Source organism: Aphelocoma coerulescens, chromosome 3 (assembly GCF_041296385.1).
Source record: "Aphelocoma coerulescens isolate FSJ_1873_10779 chromosome 3, UR_Acoe_1.0, whole genome shotgun sequence".
NCBI classification, from domain to species: Eukaryota; Metazoa; Chordata; class Aves; order Passeriformes; family Corvidae; genus Aphelocoma; species Aphelocoma coerulescens.
In genome coordinates this window covers 44,691,185-44,713,727 of record NC_091016.1, presented here as the reverse complement: position 1 = coordinate 44,713,727, position 22,543 = coordinate 44,691,185, and the positions used below count along the sequence as shown (strand labels likewise).

The 22,543-nt window shown below is 38.7% G+C and overlaps 1 protein-coding gene across 5 annotated transcripts in view; it reads right to left on the bottom strand.

Moving 5' to 3' along the window:
- Positions 1–22,543, bottom strand: part of BIRC6 (baculoviral IAP repeat containing 6) — a 179,454-nt gene that overhangs the window by 27,370 nt on the left and 129,541 nt on the right. For all 5 annotated transcript variants that reach the window (XM_069010018.1, XM_069010020.1, XM_069010022.1 and 2 more), the window contains one exon: positions 1,443–1,653. In XM_069010018.1, the coding sequence (XP_068866119.1) occupies positions 1,443–1,653 (211 nt within the window). The remainder of the gene's footprint in view (positions 1–1,442; positions 1,654–22,543) is intronic.

Sequence of the window (22,543 nt, the reverse complement as noted above, 5' to 3'; positions counted from 1 at the left end):
TTCTTTCTCCTCTGTGACAGTCTGAGTAGAGATGGATGCTGTCACTTTGCTTTTGGTTCCTTTCTTCTTTGCGACAATCGGTGTAGACACTGGGCTTGTTGCTTGGCTCCTTTTTTTCCTCTCATCCTGAGGATGCTGTGCCATAGCTCTGATCCTAAGCATAGTGTACACAGTGCAGGTCATGGAGAAAAAAGAGAAAAGAACTGCCAAAAAGATTATGCCATCCTTAACATCCACAGGGAACTCAATATTTTCAAAAACTGCTGTGTCCGGTCTGAAAGGCTGGAAAAAAGCATTCTTTAATCCTCCCCCCAGGGGCTGAGTATGATTGTTGAGGCCCCAGATGTAGCAGCCTAAAGTAGGACAGGCAGACAAAGTTGAGTATATATTCCGAATTATGTTCATTGTCTCGGAGGTTATCATGCAGTAGGCATAATACACTAATAAAGCAAATTTTATACCATACCCTGGTCTACACAGGAGCATTACAATCGGCAGATAGGTCCCCATGTGCGGAAAAATATAGAGAGCTAGGTACAAGACCCATGTAAGCATGTTGAGCATCATAGTGAGTAGATGGCTTCTACAATACAAAATTGTAATTCTGACTTTTCTCAGCAGCCTAGCCCCACGTTCGGCGCCAAATTATGTGCTAGTTTGAAAACAAACCAGTGAGAGGCACCAAGTCAGAATAACAATTTAATGGAAATTAAAGAAAAGGAAAAGAAAGTAAAAGAAAACACTGACAGAGTCAAGATACAACCTGAGTCCCTGTTAGGCAGGGTAGTGGTAGCAGTCTGGTGGAATGGTGGCTGCAATTCTCTGAAGTGGTGATCCTGTAGTAGAAGGGGTCTGCTCTTCCTCAGAAAATCCAGCGGTGGCTGTGTAGCTCCTGTCCTCTGGAAATCCAGTGGAGCCCCCCCTTTGATGCTCAGAGTCCCAGTTATATCCACGATGGGATGCTTGGTTCCTCCCTCTGGTTGGAGCATCTCACAATGGGGTAATGAGTCATGAGGCCAAGTGTTGATTAGGCTCGTTAACAGAAGATAGTCTGGAGGGAGTTATCTCTGAGTCATGCAGCAGGACAATGATGGGCCATTAACAGAAAGATAGTCTGGGGGGAGGAGGCAAGGAAACACTGCCCCACCTGATTTCAACGGCTCATGAGGATGGTAATAGAATACACCTCAACCCAGGACAATAATATTGTCTTCTTATCTCATTGCTGCTTCCAGTAAATTGCTCTTATCTCAACCCATAATTTTTACCTTCTGTGCCTCCGAATCTCCTCTCCAGCCTACCACAAGGGGAGGGGAAGGTGGGAGCTAGCAAGGGGCAGCGTGGTTTGGAGCATCTCGGTAGGAACACTACCTTGGGGAGTACCAGTCCTAAACCACAACAATACAGTTTAAATGAGGGATAGGGCTGATGAAAGTGCTTACCTCAGCCGGTTGGTATAGGTATCTACACAGGTCTTCATTTTAGCCAACAAGGTCCCAACAGAAGCCTGTGACTCCAACTGTTCTTCCTCCTCTTCGCTGCTTTCTCCGGACAGAGGAAGAAGTAACGGCACCATCGATGTGCAGGATGCAATAGCACGGAGCAATTCCAGCAGAGCTCGGTACAGAGGAACGTGTCGAGCCATATCCAAAACTAAGAGAGACAAACAGTTTACAAAAATTACTAAAACTGGAGGCCCTTTCACTCTTAGTACAGATGTTTTAAATAGAAAAGCTAGATTTTGGTAATTATTAAAATACTAATGAAATGAAATGATAAAATACAGTATTTTGTAATAGCCATTTTTAATTTGTGTTGTAATGGACCTGTATAGAAAGAAATTCACAAGATACCTGGGAAACAAAGGTTAACAAAAGACATGAGGACAAAAGCACTAACAAGGTATGGAACAGGATTACCACATGCTGTATTCATTTCCAGTACTTAATACACAGTCCTGGCTCAAATTGTACGCTGACAGTAATCGCAAACAAAAACCTACGGCGGAAAAATTGTAACCTATGGCGTAACAGAGTAGCATTTGCTGAATCTAACAGCATAAGCATTAATAAAGACTTTCACATCACCTGCTTTATTTACAGACATCTTCTCCTTTGGGAAAATTTGTCTGCATTATTGCAAGAATATTTATGGTCCTTAAATGAATGAAGTCATCTACTCAGTAGAAGACTAGTTTTACTTCTTTTCATGAAGGAAGTATCATTTAAAAAACCATTATGCATCCTTCAGAGCACGCAAATTTTATCTGCATACATAGGAACCACAAAGCAGTAAAGATGAGTAAGAACATACATTAGGCAGGCAAACCTCACTGTCTTAGTGCTTTTCAGTGTGATATATACGTGTTATAGAAGTAACTGTGGGTAGAGTACAGGTATCAGCTCCTCTGATTAGGAAAGACAGGCAGAGATACACAATTCTAACAGATTCTCTAGCACCACAATGTTTATTTTTCTCCTCCACTTGTTTGGACAAATATGTAATGGATGTCATTTCAACTGACTTTGTATCATTAATAGAAATCCTGAAAATGTAGCAATAGGCAGATAGTTTAACACAGCTGCTTCCTCTGTCCCTAGGACATACTATTTTTAACATAACTGCAGAAAATATTTGCTTTAAAGTATTCACAAATGACTGAGTTTATGGTAAAATAAATTTATTCTTTTTCCAGCAAAAAACCCCAGACAATAAAAAGCCTCTGACAACTCACATTAGGACAGAACAAAGCACAGAAGAACTCTTTAATGTTTCATTTAGCACATCTCATCCTCCAAGCTAAAGTAGATCACAAACTTTCAAATCCTGTCACCAAACCCTTAGCTCTAAATACAGCATGATGGGACAGTATAAAAAGCCAAGCTAAATTCAACAAGCCAGTTCATGCAGGTTTAAGGCTGGATTTATCTCTGCCAGGAGTTCTTTGATCAACAGCTTGCTATTTGTCTTTTGAATCTATTACAATGGCACAAACTCTTAACTGGGTGAAGTGCTGTTGAACAGGAAGAAAATTTACCAAAACAAAGTATTAATCTGCCAGGCCTGGTATCATGGCTCTAAAAACAACCCTTGGCACAATACTCCATATATCTAAAGCAAACCAAATTTAAACCCTGGCATTAAGAAATCAGTTTCAATTATCTGCTGATTCTTACATTTATATATATATATATATATACATATATATATATATATATATAAAAACAATGGTTGCCCACAAAAAAAATCCCCACAATGTGTAAAAATAGATCTGATAATGTGTGGATTTTAAAAAAACCACACACACACAAAAAACGGGGGGGGAAGAAGAAAAGTAGAAAAACAGGGTGGTGAAAGAAAGGGCAAACATAAAATATATCATACCACAGTGTAGCCCTGGCCAGAAACCACCTCCCAACTGTAGTGCTGAAGACCAAGTGGCTCCTCAATTTAATCAATAGCTGTTTATTATGAGGATAGTGAGTGAAGGAGAGATACGACCTCTTAGATAACCATGGCATTTCACTCTGGAAGGCTTTTATTTATTTATTTAAACTATGAAATTTTCATGAGACCAGAATATATAATTTCAAATCCTTCAATGCTGGTTTGCCCTCTCCTTTGCTACATGGATAGTTAAGTTCAAAATTACTGTCGTGACGGGAACTGAACTGACATAACTTTATTCCCATTTAAAGTGGGAATGTTTTCCAGAGAGATAGGAGAGATTTCTGGTTTTAGCAGATCCAACTCACTTGCACTGCTTTGCAATAGTTCCCATGTGAAAAAAATGAAATGCATCCACTTGGCTTCAATTTAAACAATCTTTTAGGGAACAACTACTAATTTCTTTTACCTTAATGCCAGACTCCATGAAACTCACTTTTTGGTACTATTATGTGTCTTACGCTATTTTTCTCCTTTATTACACCTACTAAGAATTGTGACTCATGCAAGTGTATTTTTCTGTCCAAAATGCCTGAACTCCCTTCCACCCCAAATCTAAATCCTCAAAATTTTCATCGAGACTGAATACCTAGATAAATATCAGAAAAACTTGCTGTAAATGACTCAAAATTGGCAAATTACTGTTTATTATCTTCATCTGGCAGTTCACCTACTCCTTGTGCCTACTTTGCTTTCAACTGAAAGAATGCCAAGCTGATTTACAGTGTATGCTTCCTGTAGATACAGCTCTGCTTTCTGAAAGAGATGAAGAAGACTTGAGCAGTTTGTTGAGCTCTATGCAATTTTTCAGATACTGTGTTTAAGCTGCTAGGACAAGACAATCTTTTGTAAATTACACCCCTGGCCCAGATCCACTCTTTGCTAACCTGTCCACCTCCCCCTGGCGTGACCAGCTGCACCTACAGATGCCCTAACAGCAATTTTCTGCACTGAGAGGCTTAACAAGTCCAGCAGCATTCCAAGTAGAACCTCAATGTTCAGGCTGTGCCACTCACACTCCATCACCATCCTTACTGCTTTTAGTTTTTGCAGCATATTTAGTTGGGATTTAGGAAATATGTCTTTTCTTGAGATATCATTATGCATTTATGTGGGGACAGTATTTCAAATATATAAATATAAATGACACAGATTTGTAATAAAAAAAATGAATTTGATCCTGTAACAAAGTCCTTTAAGGGAATTGAATTGAAATACTACAAATATGAATTAAAACATAAAATACAAAACTGCAAATTAAAAAAGCCTATTTCCACCAAATAGAAGCAATAGAACTTTTGGACAACTATCGTCACATAAAGGTATCTGGCCAACTAAGACACCAACAATTTCTATTTCAAGCAAATATAAACTTCAGTGAAGAACAAATGTTAAAAGTAAACCACTGTATTCTTCAAAGTATGCTCTCCCTTGGGAACATATCCAACTTTTTTTGTCTGACTCAATTGAGCAATGAAGGTGTATCATAATAATTTACCTGAATTAAATATGATGGCTTCTCTTGTGAGAAAAAAATCCAACACACCACGAGACAGAAACAAGTACTTTTGCTTATACCAGCCCTACAATTTGAATACCATTAGCACATATGTAATAAGCCAGAATCTTTTTATTTGGGTACTTTGGTTGTGTAAGAAGGCGCCAACAACCTTTGATTTCTATGGACATGCACGTAAGCACACCAAACTGCAAATACACAGCACCCCTAAGAAAATGAAAATGGGAGATTAAAATCCTTGGCTTTGTAAAAATGACAGATGGGTGTATTATCCAGGATTCTCTGTTACCCCAAAGACAAAACAGTTACTAGATAATGACAGATACCTTTTACAAAGAGCTCAGTTTGGGGCTCTCAGGCTCCTGCACCGAGTACACTCAGACCGTCCTGGCTGTCAGGCTCCCACCAGCTGTAGTGTCTGTCACATCTGTTCATTTTTGTGCTGTTGGTGCTCCCTGATTCTGTGGCTCAATGAAGTGCTGAGGAATGTTCAGCTTCCAGCCCCACAGACCAGTTCAGAAGCTCCCCCTTGCTGACTCTCAAACAGAACTGCTGCCCCAGAGAGCCCACCTGAACTTCTGCCGGGTTTCTTGAGCACTTCTTCAAATGATTACTGTATGACACATACTTATATTAAAAGTAAAGATTAAATTATTTAATTTCTAGACTCAAGGCAGGGATTTGCATTCAGGTTTTATCCTGCTTCCTTGTCTGCCTTAACCAGTACTGTCAGGATAGATCTGCCTGGGGACAATCGTGGTGTTTCAGAGAAGGCTCCAAAACCAGAGGTGGGAACTGGCTTCTGCACCACCTGACCAAAGCTGCTTCCCCCACAGCCTGCCATGTGATTCTCCACTTGCACTGTGTAAATACACATCAAGGTCTCACCTTTTGGCTATACCAGCAGTTAACTAGCTCAACCAGCAGAGCATGAAGCAGAGCACAGGCTAAAAACTGCAGCTGAACCTGGAGTGTGAGCAGGCAGCTGCGGACAAACCACCACGGCCCCTCGCGGGGGCCCAGAGGCAGCTGTGACAGCCCAGGGTGACAGGGCAGGGCAGGAGGTGACAGAGAACAGCAGGGAACAGCACCATGGGGGGGGGGGGGTGGCCAGATGATGGCAGCAGTGCTCTTAAAGGCTGGAATACCAGTGCTACCACACACAACTGTTGACAGTAGCATCTTTATTACCACCTTTGTTTTATTAATTAAGCAATTATGAGTGGACATGTCCAAAAACCACATCCATATCCTACTGTCCCTGATGATTAGCAGAGGCAACAGGCAGCATACATATTTGCTCACAGTTCACATCAAAAAAGTATCTCAGGTCTAAATTTATTCTGCTGCGCTTATGGAAAGCAGAAATCTCAGTAAGGTCACTGCCATTTGCTAAGATAGGTAGGGATGGCAAACATCTGGAAAACCGTATCTGGGGATAAGGTCTCACCCTCCTTTTCCCAATCCTTTTGGTAATAAAGGTCAATTGTTACTGGAATCACTACAATTCAGCCAGTCTCTTGCCACAATACTTGCAATTTAGAAAGATGCTGAATGAAGGCTAAATAGGTAAAAAACCAGAGATTTCATAAAACTAAATCTCCCTTATATGCTAATAACAATCAGTCTGATTTGGGTGGAAGGAAAAGGAGTATGACTAAAGTTGTATTAAGAAGTCTTGAGTTGCTGAGCATCCTGTCTTTCAAAAACTGCTGTCTTTCATGTGCCTAAATATCATGGGATATTAAGGCATTTTTGAGAACTTTTAATCTATGCCTACTTATTCCTGGGAAGCAATCGATTAACATTTAAAGATCGTGTGTGATTTCAGAATGTTTCAATTGCTTTCCACAAATCTATTTGTTCATCACTAATATAGATCTATTTCTTACAAATATCTAAGATTAGCCATATGCAATTACAACCTCAATATAATGAAAAAGCACGTGAGGGCGGGTAGTAGGATCAAGGTATCACCTTAAATTTCTCATATATTTGTAGCAAGATAATGACCCAACTGAGTCTAATATTCCTTTGCTTTCTTTTAATATTATACAATGCTCAAAGAATAGCCAGGCCTAATGGCCCATTAAATAGACAGTACTGAACAGCAATAATTTTTTTTTGCAATTGATTTAACATCCTCAGTTCAGCTTAACTGGCTATGAATAAGATTATTTCCATTGCCAAGGATATTTAAAACATCATACAGAATATGCACATTTATTCTAAAATTAAGCAAACTATTAATATAGTATGTCCATTATATCAAAAAATCTTCACACTTTACAGCAAATTAAAGAAACAAATACAGAACAGTGATTAGTAAGAAAATGATGAAAAGTTCTGATTTACTTGCATCTAATGTCAAGGCCTTCCCCACTGTGATTCTCGCTGTGACTGTACTAGGAATTCCTCCCCCAAAGGAGCCTACAAACTTGATGCAAAAAAACCCCAAAACAGCCACTTGAGGAAAAATAAAAAATCAACACCTTTACCAGTTTTACAACTATGACACTGCCAAATGCAGATCCTCCTTGCTTCTGTGCTCTGAGAAAAGCTGTCTAAATATGCTCTCAATCTTTCTCCTGTATGTAACTTCTCATTTTCTGCATTCATTATTTAAGGACCTAGTGAATTTCAGTTATTTTAGAGGCCCACAGAAGTACTTTTCTTCTGTACTATCTTGTTTTACTTCTGACTGATACACATGACTGATGTTCTGCCTTTGTTGAAGGAAAGAAGGTTGTGCTGGCAGCCACAGCAGAAGGCACCACTGGAAACTATTCCAAAACTACAGTCCTTTTATTTCTTTTCCCAAAGAGATCTGCCACTGCAAATATGAGACAGATGATCATGAATGATCAATTAAAAGGAAGTAGCTGAAAAGAAAAACGTGTTCAGGAGAGAACCCATATGGCCCAGGAAATGTAAGGGAGGCCTCCTTCTTGCATGGGGTAAAGTTTCCAGTGACCCAAGAGATGCCTCCAAATCTCATTTCTTGTTTTGTTTTGGAACTGTTTCAGTATGATGTTTTATCTTCCTGGAAAGAGGAATGATAGTGTTTTGTTAAATATTCATTCTGAAGTAGCCATGCAATCCTGCTTCTGTTTTAAGAAGCAATGTGAAAGAAAACAACTAACAGTTATGTAGAGTAACTATGTTATAAAACTGTTCTATTAGTATCATGCACAAATGCTCAAAATTTACTACAGGGTATCCAAATCTCCCCTGCAAAAACCCCAAGAAAGTACCTATGTATTACAAGTGACCTATTTTTTCTTTCATAGTAATTAAGTTTTAAGGATATGGGATCATCAGTTCAGGTAAAAAGTAAAATAAGACATCCTCATTACCCTGCTACTCACTAAAGTTTAAGACCAACGTTATGATCATGTCTACAGTACCACATTCACCTGGCTCTACATTTTTCTTTTTTCTTTTATTTTACTCTTTTTAACCTCCAAATAAACTAAAAGTAAGATCCTAAAGTTCTGCCAATTTTACACCATACCTAAAACATGCTTAGTGATTACTGCGGACATTTTTTTTTATGCCTCAGTATGTTATTCACAAACTTAAAACCCATAGCTATGATCAAATTAAAGACTTCAGAATCTCATTATCATATTAAAGACTCTCAGGTGCTATGAACACCACTGTTCAAAAAAAAACCACACAAAGGAAACACTCATTTTGTATTTTTAATTAAAACCTTCAGAAGACCTAGTCTTGTGGCCACATAGACTGCCAAGCATGAGTGAGGCACTCTGTCTTTCCAACAGGGCCACACATCCTTTTACAAAATATTTTAAAACTGAAGCCGTTCTTCAGCCCCCCTTCGCTGCATCTTTGCAAACATATGATCTATGAATGCAGTCCCTGCTGCAGGCAATAGTGTCGGTTCCAAATACGTCATGCTCTGCTGCCTCTTGATTTTCTGTTTCAGAATCAACCCAGGGCAAGCCTCTTTTATAATAGGCCTAATTAACACGCTGTGTTCTGCTCTGCTTTTATAGAAAAAGGGATTGCCCACAGAGCAGTTCAAAATCAGATCTCTAAGAAAACATTAGCCTTGAGGTAAAAATGAAACAAAAGCTTTCCAAATATTGTCATCTTGTAATAATTTAATTAGCTTGACTTTTTCTTCACTTTTTAAAATAGGAGTAACACCAGCATTTTCACAGTACTGTTTTCAGTATTAGGGAAAACGACATCAGGAGGGACTAGTCCCCTGAATAACGAAGCAGGAGAAAGCAGTTAAGCACTCTTGCAGGTCATGAGTAACAAAGCCCATGTCAGAGCAGTAAAACAATACAAGAAGGGTGGGCCTCTGAATTTAATGGGTACAGTGTCATGCTCCAAATTATTTCTATTATTGTTCAGATACAGCTTGAACATTTTGTTCTTGTGGTGTCAGCCCTGAGCCTGTTAGCAGTCAAAAAAATCAGATCAAATGTAAGAAAAGCTGAAGACAAATTAGAAATTAATTATTGAGGCTGCATTCAGTAACTAGTATCACTTCAACACCATGTGCATTTCCCCCTTTTATCAGAGAGATGGGACAGACCTGGAAAAGAGAGAGAAGGGTGACTAAACAATGCAAGATACAGAATGATCTGCTGCACTATCTAAAATGAAATAAAGACATTGCAGCCTCAGTGACTAATGAAGGGTACCATAAAGACATTGCTTTTAAATTATCAGTGGCAAGAAAAGTGAATAGAATTGGACTTATCAATATATTCAAAAGAATGGGCACACCATTAGAAGAAATAGTGCCATTTGTACAAGAACATACACTACACAATACATCACTTTTAAGGTTTGGAAAAGCTTAGCACTAAATGTCAGGGTAGTAAGTATTATCACAGGTTCAAAAGTAATTGGGTAAATTGATGTAAGAACAGGCCATCAAGGGCTAATAAATGAGGGGACACCACCCTTGGCAACATACTAGCAATACCAAAGTAGCATCTGCATGTCAGCCCGTTATTGTCCACTACTGGTGATAAAGTAGCAGGCTAACAACCTTGGTCTGTCTTGGCATTGCTATTACGGTGTGTTCTAGGAAACTTGGAAAAAAAAAAGTTTAACTGCAACAGGAGATGAAAACTGTGCTCAATTATACAGGCAAAATGCATTGCTCAGGGAAGTTGGTCAGTCATCTGTAGTGTAGTAATGTGGCTCAAAACTACTGCTCTTAACCATTTCTGCTTTGCTTATTTTTTAAAGAATATTTGATTTTGGAGAAATTGAGTATTTTCAGGAAAGTTCTGTTTACAAGTCAAGTCAAACAAGACTTTTCACACATGTATCTATGAACCCAGAAAAAACCCTTTGCCAGAAAAAGTGGAAGGCATTTCATTAGGCCAATGTGTACAGTTGAATAAACAAGACACAATTTCCTGCATTTGAAAGGATGGGAAAAAGAAACCCAAACAGTACGAAAGACATGAAAACCAAACTGAGCTTTTAAAGCATAAGTGGCTACTAAAACCACACATGATCCCCAGTTTTGGAGATATTACTATTTAATGCCACACTGTAGTCCCTCATAATGGAATCCACTAGGGATCACTCTCTGCCATGAAACTGAGCTCCAAATAAACCTGAAAAGGTGGTCAGGTAATGGACAGATTATTCTTAGAGGCTACAGAGCAATCTCATATGGGGGATTGGGAATACGTCATCAACAAAGAATAATTAATGAAAACTAAAAACGCAGAATTTTGTATTCATTGGTTTTGTTTGATTGAAAAAATGGCCCAGTGTAGAAAGGCTGTGAGCAAAGTACTGAAGAGTAAGTACATACTGCCATGGGATCCAACCTCACTGCAACTTTTAATAATCTCTCCTCTGAAAGAAAGATGGATTTACCCATTACCAGTTCTTAAAACCATCAAAATATGAAGGAACTCAATTAAAGCATAAAGCTCTAACGAAATCATGCTTGCATCAAAAAAGAAAACAAGCATCAGGAAGCATCAATGCTCTAGGAATATTCTATATTGCCAAATAAATAAAGAATAATATATAGAAAGGCATAAATAAAATAAAAAATAATTTAAAAAATACATAAAAATGTGAAGAAAGACACATGTAAAAAAAAATATTCAGAGACTGCACGAGGACAAGTTGTTTGCCTGGTTAAGGGATAAAAAAAACCTTACTACTAATACAACCCCTTAGTATGGCATTTAGTAAGATAGAAAGGACCAATGATTTCTATTTCAGGTCGATGTACTGAAATAAATCTAATAGTAAAGGTAAGCTAGAAGTGTCCAATTACCTTCCACTTAGGAAAATAAGAAAATATTTTCTGCAGAGAATAATACAAGGTTTAAATATCCTGCACACCAACCCTTTCTCAAAAAAGTAAAAATAAATTCAAAATAAATAAGAAGGTGGAAGCTTTCCTATCATCTCATGTTAAGTGTCTTAAGTGTGCAACACTACACCGAGATGACAGGAAAGGTATCACTACCCTCAGAACGTGGATCAGGATTTTTACAAAACTTAATCTGACTTTCACCATCCCTGCAATGGAGGAGGGAACAGTGATTTCACTATTTTTGGCAGAAGAGTGGGCAAGCAGCCACCTTGAAATGGTCCTCAGTCTGAGCGTTACCTCTTCCAGGCCATAAAACAGTCACTAGTATTTTAGAGTAAGATGGGAATCGAAAATAAGATGGAAACCTGCCATTTCATTGCACATGCTGCAGAAATAGATGCAGAAATTCAAAATTAGATAATGAAGTTGTGGAGTGTTTTTAAACCATTACTTCAGCAGATGGAAAAAGGCCAAGACTTGGGTCTTCTGCTCTGTCAGCAGAGGATACCAACACTGTTACTGGAATGAAAGGATGTGCGATTTCTGTGCTTTATTTTTTCTGTATGCGTGAGCACACCTACAAGATCATGTCCTCAGGGGCCAGAAAGGAAACTATTTAAGCATCTCATTCTGCATTAAATATCTAATTATTTCGCTTGGCCAAGATGGCACAGCCACTGTGCATATGCAAAACAGAACTTTTATCACTCCAGTGTATTTTTCAGAGAATAGTTGGTTGTTTAAATACCAAGATGGGCTTTTAGTAAACACATGAAGTGCAGGCTGAAAAGAAAAATTAAAGCTGAACAGCCTCCTTGAGTCTGAGTTAAATGAAGGGTAACCTTTTGTATTCACTGCATATTCAAAGTGCCTTAGAGTGCAAATAGCTCTTATGTGGTAAATATATCAACCATATTAATAATATGATTAGAAGAATCATCTCTAAGACTTGTGGAATAGGAGAATTTGCACCTTCCATACAACCTCATGCAAGTTCCTGCACCACTTATTAAAACAGATCATCCCCCATTATGTTACAGCAGAGCAACAAAAAATAACTCAAAATAAAGTACAATATTCTTTTTTTAATGAGCTGCATTATCCTAATGTCCTCTAGAGAGGACAAGAAGATACAAATCCCATCATAAAAAACTATACTTTGTATTGGAGTAATTTACCACAGACTACTTCCTTCAACCACAGAGATCCATTTCCTTGGATTTGTAGTCAGGACTAAGAATACCCTCAGAGGATAGTAAGAAAGGAAATACTATGAATGGGAAGTGCCTGCATAACAATATGGGGAAGTGCCAGATACATTTACAGTATTTTATTTTCAAAAACAGGAGAGGAAAAAAGAACACAAAAGAAATAAATGACAAATGAGGTGTTTACTGCCCAGAAAATGAAAGCCTATCACTTGACTAAATAAATAAGACTCTCAACTGCTGAAGATGAAAGCCAGCCCTCACCTCAGTAAGTTCTTCAAATGCACATCGAGCTACACACCCCAAAACTCTTCCCTGAAAGTACAGTGAGCTTGCTCTTAGGAAAAGCAAAGCAAAAATATCTACAACAAACCCTGGCAATCTGCTCTGCACATGAACAGAAAGGGATTGTTCGTTTCTTTAGTCAGGAAATTTTTAGCAGCTTATCTAATTGTGCTGCCACTACCTGAGAAAGCCACTAATATGGAGAAACAAAAAACTGAGTATGTATTACTTACAGTTCTTTCAGAGGTCTTTTGTGTACTGTAAAACATTTGTGTCCTGTTAGTGGTTACTGTATCTTACCAGGAAGGCACAAGAGTTACAAAAAAGGAAGAAAGCACACTGGACACTGCTGTGTAATATGGAACTGTAGGACATGTAGTGTGTTGTCACATTCTCCTCTGAAGTCATATTCTCTTTTCAAAAAAGACTGGGTCTGTTGGTAATGAGGCATCATTTTTACAATTAATTCTTAATGCCTCTAGTAAAATCTGTGAATGTTTGTAGCATGTGGCACTGCAGAGCAATCTATTTCAGACATCCAGCATGCATATTCCCAACCATAATTACCAAGCCTAAATGAAACCGCTTGAGATGTACTGTCTGACTAAAGTAAAATAAGAAAAAATGATAGGACCAGTAATAGTTATACTGGAAATTTTGAAAAATGCAGTGTGGTACCTCCAGGTTTAAAGGGCTGGTTGAATGCCTTTACTGTTTATCCTCAGAGGGGACGCCAATCTAGTACTTATGGACTCCCAATCTTGTCCTGGGAGCAGGGATACAGCTACCAATGCTGGTTTCTGATGAAGGAAAAAAAGGGCACTCCTGGGTGAAATGCTTGTGGGCCTTAGCAATGAGATAAATGGTCCAGGAAAGCCTAAGGATAAGTTCCCTCAACACTAAACTTTACTGCCTCATGCCTTGAACAGTCAGGGCAGTGGCCTGCACTGTTTTCTCAAAATTAAACAGCCATCACAAGATGGTGACAGTCTATTGGCAGAGGGAATTTCACTGAACACTCATGGCCAAACCCGAACACTTTTGAAGACAATCATCCAGACCTTTCATTTCTCAAGTGAACAATTAAAAATAAGCATACAGAAACTAATTTCAAGAATGAAATGAACACCAGCTGCATCTCATGTATGATTTGCTAGCTTCTATACATCCTTGTATCAAGGATAAGCATCTAACTATTTCTCCTGAAAGCTTATTAAGAAAGATAACTCATCTGTGGGAGGCACGAAGGCAAACACCATAGTTTAGTTTCCTTTTACGTAAGACATATTACGCAGCGGAGTGCAAGGCATAAAGGTCTGTCAAAAAAGTACATCTCTGCTTAGTACCCGAAGAGTTATGTCTGAGTGGATCCAAAGGGGAATAGTAAAAAATAAAAGGTCTTTGGCAGGCAGATACAGATACATGAGCAGTCTGTTGCTCAAGCTTTCAAGACAGTCATATTATCCTGTAACCACAAGGGTCCAGAAATTCATAGTGGTCTCAGATGAGGAAGAAATCTTGTTTACTTAGGTTTTCAGGACTGTCCTGTAAAGCACCCTCAGAAGCTTAGTCATCAATTGGAAAAACTTCTGTTATTTAAGGCTCATAAAAACAAACACCCGACTCCTGATCCCAGAGTAAAATACTCTATCATTTAGGCAGCAGGACGAAGAACATGTGGGTGAGAAGCAGAAGGAAGAACAACGTGGGATGTGAGAACCCCCACTGAAAGCTCATCTTTACCCTTCTGCTGGGGTTTTAAGAGGTCTAGTTTTTTTTCTGTTAAAGGAATTTCCCCCCATACTGTTTCTAAGACGACAAATCGCTGGGTGCTTAAGAGAAACAAAAGACCTGGCTGCTCATTTTGTTTCACCTGGGTATGTGGGCAGTTGGGTCTCCGGCGTTTGGACAGAGAGGAGTTTGCTTGCTTGGGCTGCTTTTCCTTGTGCTGGAAAGCCCCGGGATCCCAAAGCCGCTTTCCCTGCCCCGCTGGGGGCCGGGCCGTGGCTGCCTTGCCCCGCCGTTGTTTCGAGCCTTTGCTGCGTTGTAGCCGTGCTCACCCTGCCTGCCCAGACCTCCGGGGGGTTCCCCTTTTGGATACATCTTGTCTGCCATCCGGGATTTGTGCTTGTCCCTGCCGTTCCAGCCTGCTGTTCCCGAGGGTCCGGCCGGACACCGGGATCAGCTGTCTGGGGTTTGTGAAGCCTTTGTCCCATCCCTTCCCGGGATCCCAGGGCGCCAGTGCCGCGTGCTCCCCGAGCTCGCTCCGGAGCGCCCCCTGCAGCCGCGGGGGAACCATCGCACCTGCCCTGCTCACCGGGAGCCGCCAGCGCCCCTGCCGGCTGCGAGCGGAACTGCACCCGAGGGGAAAGGGCCCGACAGCCGAGAAGGCTGGGACTGGGTTTGTGATTGTTCGCTGTTACTGCCAGAGTTATTGCTGTTTGTGTGACTGGTTATACACATACAGATATATAATAGTAAAGAACTGTTATTCCTATTTCCCACATCTTTGCCTAAAAGCCCTTGATTTCAAAATTATAGTAACTCGGAGGGAAGGGGGTTGCATCTGCCATTCCAAGGGAGGCTTCTGCCTTCCTTAGCAGACACCTGCCTTTCAAATCAAGACACCTTCCTATTTCTCACCTGATATTTCTTGAGTATCTTAACCCCAAAAATCCTTTCCTTCTGGAAAATTTAACAGGCACTTTAATTCACTATGATCAAGTGAGTGGGGCCACAGGTCACAAGCTAGTCTGAGGTACGCTCTGTACATGCAGCTGCAAAATATACCACCAGCTGTACAAATCAATGAAGATCCACCAGTTCATGAATTTGTTTAAAAGCCATATAAAACAATGTGCAGTACAGAAACAGATAAAGATTGAAGCAAAAAGCCAGTCTCTCTGAACTTTGCTAAATATCAATTTGTTGAAAAAAAATACCTCCAATTAGCTCCTTGTTGCAAGCTTCAGTCTTGAAAAGACTAAGTGCTTTATCTGTCATGCAATCCAGTACTCAATTACAAACCAAATCTAAGCTGCTTCGTTGCTTGTAACAACTAGGTTTTTAATTTTCAAAGGTTTAAATGCCATGATGTTTCAACACATAATTACTCCTTATAAATTACAACAAATTTCTGCAATACAGTAGAGCTGAAAGTACAAATTTATAATTTGTTCTTTCATAAATCTTTTATATTATTAACCAGTCAAATGGATAATCAGTTTCGACATTTAAAAAAATTCTGTTATAGTTCTAATCCAAAAGCAGTATCTACTAGAAAACAGTCTGCTACTTTAAATGCTTTGAAAATACAAGTATATATTCATATTCTTTTGCAATAGGAAATAAGAGATTTCATAGGCTAGTATTTTCATCCTCTTATTCCAAAACTATTTCCAAATAAAGATGACAAAACAGAGGAAAGAAACATAGCAAAAGATGCTGAGATCGCAGTAACCTCTATGTTTGTTTTGTTTTTCAAGATTGGTCATCTGAAAACTCAAGACAGACAAGATGAGCTCTTTCTCAGATGGTAAGATGCTTTAAGGACTTTGGAGAAAGAAGAAGTTGGTGTAGTACTGCAGTTCCCTGACAGCCACCCTCCTGGACTACAATCCCTACTCTGCTTCCCCTGTGCTTGCCCAGTAAGGACTCAATATTCACTTACTGGACTCCTCTAACACAACAAAATTTATGAAGATGAGAACTCAAAAAACTGATACTTGAAAGCTCTAATACTCCTACAGAAACATGAAGCCTATACTCAAACCAGTGTGAAAGAACAGTCCCAAAAACCTGCTGTCTTTGATTAAAAAATCCCTCTTGAGCTGCAGAGAAAAGCACTGAATCTGAACTGAAGCATTCTAAAAGTTACTAACTACTTTATATAAAGGTACAATATGAAAAATGAAGATTGCCCAGTGTCAGAAGGTCACCACACACAGCTGGGGCTGAAATCCTCACCTCTAACTCAGGAACATTAATAAGTCACCAACTTCTAAATTGTTTCAGTACATGAAGATAGTGATTTAAATACTTCTCTCCGAACAAATATGTGACGTGTCACGTGACATCTTGCAAAGGCTTTTTCTAAACTTTTACTCAATTGTCAAACTTAGCACTTTTCTTGACAAAATAGCAGTGTCCATTCTGACCATGATCACAGGAATTGAGCTTGACCAGTATGAAGAGAAGCTGGTGTTGAAAGGGGTGTGGCAAAAGAATTGGTACTGTTTCACATCCGACTGACTTCTTAACACAGAACTACTTCAGAGCAAGTGGCAGAGACTGGGACAACAAAATTTTTGCTAAGTGAAAGCTGTCAGGTGGGAACTGACTAGAGAAACTTCTGTAGTTACTTATGAGAGAATTCTGAATTTTTCCAAGGATATTTTGGGTCAGCAGCTAAGTTACAAAATCAGGAAAACCCCCAGACAACAGCCAAAAGACAATGAAGGTCCTCAGTCAGAAGGAAAACAAGATGTAGCATATGGCTGAAATGTCAAAATCATCAAGTAAGTGCTGAGCTGAAATATATAGAAGAGCCATGAAAGACAATAGTAAGAAAGCTAAAAATAACTTATGTTGCTTCAGATGAAGAACCTGAGTCCTTCCTCTTTTTTCACCAGAAGAGAACAAAAATACTTTGAAACTTGGCCATGCCTATCACTGCTGACTCAAGGGCACCACACATCAATCTGTATCATAAAAAATAGGCTAACAGCACACACAAAGAAAACAGTATCAGAAGAGAGAAAAAAAAAAGAAATAAAGAAAAAACTAAAGGAGAAAGAATGTGGCTATCTACTTCTTGCTTATGCTAAGCCAGCCAGTTCATCCTAATTTGTGCATATTATTGCATCTCCCAAGAGACACAGTTTGCTCTATTGTTCTGCAATTTAACTGAAAAACTATCAGACCTCATAAAGGGAAGTTTTTGGAGGTTGTTTGAGAAGAAAACTAGAATGCATCACCTACAGGATACATGTGCTACCTCACTTCACATAATTTTCTGCATCTTGGGGAAAATTCAGAACAACTACAAGGGAAAACAGCCTTCATGGACAACTGATCTTTTGGATTTCATTACAGCATTTTAACATAAATAGACTTTTAAGTCTAGACACTATCTGACTGAAAACATCTATTTTAAAGAAAAAATACAGCATATAGAATAATTTCAGTGTACACAAAAATCAAAATTATATTAATTCATAAAAACACATGAAGAAAAATAAAACATAAACTTAAGAGAACTTGCTCTTTTTGCAATTTTGATGCTCTGAGTGTACTACATTACTCATAGTGGTAGCATATAGCAGGATAACGATCATCGGCAGCATCAGGACCGCAGATTGTTGAATTTATACCACTGAGTTTTTACAAGATAGCTTGGCAACTTCCCCTGAAGTATAAGTATCTTTAAAACATGCCATACATTTGTATTGCCTAAGGTCTATTCCCATGCAATAGAAGACTTCAGTTGCAATGAACAGAGTGACCTCTAATCAACCAAATTTGTCCTGCTCTCAGAATACCACATAAATCAGTTACCGAGGAGTTGCCAAAGTCTTACTAAGTGCTTGAAAGCTCTTCCTAGATGGAAATAACAGAATTAAATTTAGGATGTTTATGGATACCAGTGTCCAAACTTCAAATACTATATAACCATGTAATGGTCACCCCAAAACGGGTGGGTTTATTACTGGCATCTATAAAATGTACTCCCAGGCTCTTAATGTTATTTTACACAAAATGTAAAGTATCTCCCCATCTTTCCAAATATCATCAAGTATTATGGATAAATCAAGGCCTTTTAAAATCAACATATATTACTCACTTCACTTGTGAGAAATCTTGCATGAAATTTTCTCTTTACACTGGAGATGCATTGTAGCTATAAGGAAGTTATTTGTAAATGCCAGCTTCCACCCAACATGGATGAATTCCTTGAGTTTCCTATAACTGACAAATGTTAAGTCTGACAACCTTTATTTGTTTCTTCCAAACAGCAACTCTTTGCCACCACTGACAGCTTAAGCAGCTACTTCCCCATCCTTCTTACTGAGTTGTGCTAGAGATTTATTTTTGGCTGGGTCTGTTTCCCAAACCCATTCTTGACATGTCCACACAGACACGCATATTGATGCAGTGGCAGGACGTCAGGGAGAAACGCCGTGAGACCCTGGCAAACACTGCATCTGAACTGCCGTGTGCAGGAGGCATCTCTGCCCCTCACCTGCGTGCAAAGGGAGCACAGACACATTTGTTTCCCAGGGTTCACCATAGCCACTGACATGCCAGTTGCATTACAATTATAAAAACAGCAGATCACTATGAGACCTCAACCACAGCAATAACCAAGCCAAGAAATGTTTCAGGATTTTTTTGCTGCTCTCTGTGGGTACATCGTAATTAGCTGGTTATTTGCAGTGGAGCTGCAAATATATCATTAATCTTTAAATAAAATACGCACGTTGCACTATTTCCCCCTTTCACAAAGGAAAGGGTTTGATTTTGAACATGTGAGGGTTAAAACAGTACAGTGGATTGAAAATTCTGTTATTGCTAGGTGCTCTCAGCAAGGTGAATAGTCAGAATACACAGGTGAAAACTCCCCCTTTGTGTCTCTGAATGGATCTAAATGAATACAGAAATACATTCAAGATACACAGAGACAAAATAATTCCAAGAACAACAGAAGATGCAGCAGCCTTTCCAGAACAAGGGAAGAGCTTGAAAGGAAAGATCATATATACATATTAGAATATATATTTAAGGAAGCTATGCTGGAGAGATTTAACCTAATTAGTTAAATCTTCTAGAGTCAAGCAATTTCATTGAGGCAACATAACTTTTGGGATAAAGGGGAAATCATGTACAAGTACCATACAACTCACAGTACTTCAAACATGGTATTTACCATTAAAATAATGCACATGTAAAATGTGCAGTTTTGTCTATTACTAAGAAACTAACAAATGTACTTAGACACTTTGGAAAAACAATGAGAAAAAATGCAATGTAAATTAAGTTGAAAATGGTAGAATTCAAAACAATGATTTTACTGTCTTCTGCTTTCTCTATAAAAGATGATTCAACACTGAATTTCAAATATTGCCTCTTAATTCCTAAAATATGCTGTTCTGAAAAATGATTAAGGTTTCCTATCGTTTGAACTCGATCTAATTAATTGTATTTTGATTTTTTGTACACATATACAGAAATACATTTTTGTACATTTGGATTCTGAATTGCTTGACACTGCCAGTATTTTTTACAAAACAAGTTTTCTGATATATTTAAAATAAAGCTGCATTCATAGCAAGAAGCTATGCTACACCAATGAAAACACACTGCATTGGTAGCCTTCATAGATCAAAGTGACTGAATAAAATTATTTGAAATACGGTTTCTTCCAGAGGTTATTAAAACTGCGTGCTTTTTTTTAATCTGAAGAGACCGGGAGGAGAAGACTTTGCAGAGTTCTCCCCCCTTTCCAATTGGGCAGGAAAAAATTGCCTCTGATTTAAACAGGAAAAAAATTGTGTTGATGCTTCCTATGAAATCAGAACAGGATTATTTTTAAGTGTTTTCATTAATTATATGGTAACCTGCATTCTTTGGGTGGTGAATAAAAGAGGAAAAGCATTTATTTCCCATAGAAACAATTGCCTGTCAAACAAAGCATAAAAAGACAAAAGGCAGAAACACTGTTTCAGCTTGAATGCCTTAATGCCACCATTTGTCATGCAGCACTTCCTCAGAAAACCCCGAAGTACCGTTAACTCTGCTCCTCTTTACACCGCACACTTTCTCCGCTGGTACAGGATTAAAATGTGCCTGGCCTGACGATGAAACAGCAGAGCCATCGCACATTGTTATGCAACTCACTGTCTGCAAGGGTGGCTCGTAGCTCCTTCTTTATTCAGCAAGTGCCAAGTGCATGTTTAATCAATGTCACAGCTCACCACAGTGTGCAACTAAAGCCACTGCCATTCCTCTCTTCAGATTTGCCTGGCTGAGTTATGCAATGCTCCGAAGAATACCTTGGAATTCTTTCCAGAGGGTCTGAATGCAGGTGTGTGACAGCGTTCACACTACTGCCAGCAAAGCAGACCTCTTTTCTTCCTTTTTCAGGCTGGACTAAAATTACATAGTGTGACTGCACGTAGTTCGCTGCATTTGGAATTACAGCATGTCAACGTAAGAAAGCCTCTTCAGACGGCTGCCACAAAGAGTAAATCAAAGGCTGGGTGTTTCTGAAGTCTTAATAAATAAGTAAGTATAACTGAACAAAACCAGGAGCTGTTTGCATTTTTTTTTTTTTAGACAAAACAGAACAGCATGCATTTCGTTGCTCTGCATCATCTAAGGAAAAGAAGCCTTAATTTTAACGACAATTAGTCAACAGTGAGGATCATTATTGAGAAAGAGCTTTACTGTTTTTTCAACTATACGTGCTTTAGTGGATTACTGAGAAAGAACACCACTCATTTGGAAGATTCTGCAACATTATTATCCTCACCGATAAACTTCTTCATCAAGAAACTGTTCATGCTCCTATCTGGTCTGTCTGAGAGAGGAGAGCAGCCCCTTCATGAAGATAAAAGCCTGGCTTGCCACTGAATCGACGAGTAAGAAGCATGTCTGATGACATTTTATTCCTGATGCAATGTAGGGTAAGAAACACCTTTTTTTTAAAAACCTTTCTGTAAGATATGCTCTGAGATGATGACATTAATTAGACTCAAAGCAGAAATACGTTAATCTCTAATGATTAAAGCCGTGTGCCAGGAGAGAAAGATGCTATTGCACTATAAAATGTGATAGTGTATCTTCAGTAAATTGGAGTGATCTGAACTAGTAGAAATCCCCATCAAATTTCTGATCAATGAAGGTAAAACAGCATAGCAGATCATACAAGATCAACATACAAAATCAACATCTCAGTCACCAATGAACATAATTTTATAGGGAATATGTTTCTAGAGGATATTAGACTGCAAATTAAGAGTACAAGAGCAGCTAAGTAATAGAAAACGACCTGTCAACCTCACTTTTGCAACCAAAAAAAGGTAACAAGTCATATATGCATCTGTAAATGTCTACTCAAATTCTTATATTGCATAGAATGTTGCTACTAAAAAAGTACTACCATCCTGTGGCATACTGCAGTAATCAACATATAGAACAACCACCTTTATATTTGAAGGGACAGACATTTTCTGTTAAATGTTTACTGTTGCATGGATGTCCAAAAGCTGATCTATTAAACATGAAAAAGGATAAGATCTCACTTGCAATTGCCTACTTGGGGCTCACTGGTGAAAAACAACTGTGATACTGTATTAGGGAGGCATATTTCCCATGTTTGAAAACAGCAAGCATCAATATTTTTAACTGTTTTTGTAGTGTGGCAGTTAAATATTTAAGAAAAGCTGAAAATGCATATAACCTCCCCAGGCATTTCAGAGTATTTGACAATGCTCACATACCTGCTTTCACCAGTTTCATCTTTTATAAGGAAACAAATTAGCTCACTAAAGATAAATTTTAAATGTCATTTGTAATAAAGCACATTAACTGGCTTGAAGCACCAAGCTGTTTTTCACTCCTATCAATCTCTACCTACAGAATGTTTATTTTTAACATGGACATGTTCACACAAAAAGAAAACAAAAGACATATACAACTCAATAAACACAGCATCAAGAAATGTTGTATGAAGAGCTACAGAATTGTTTT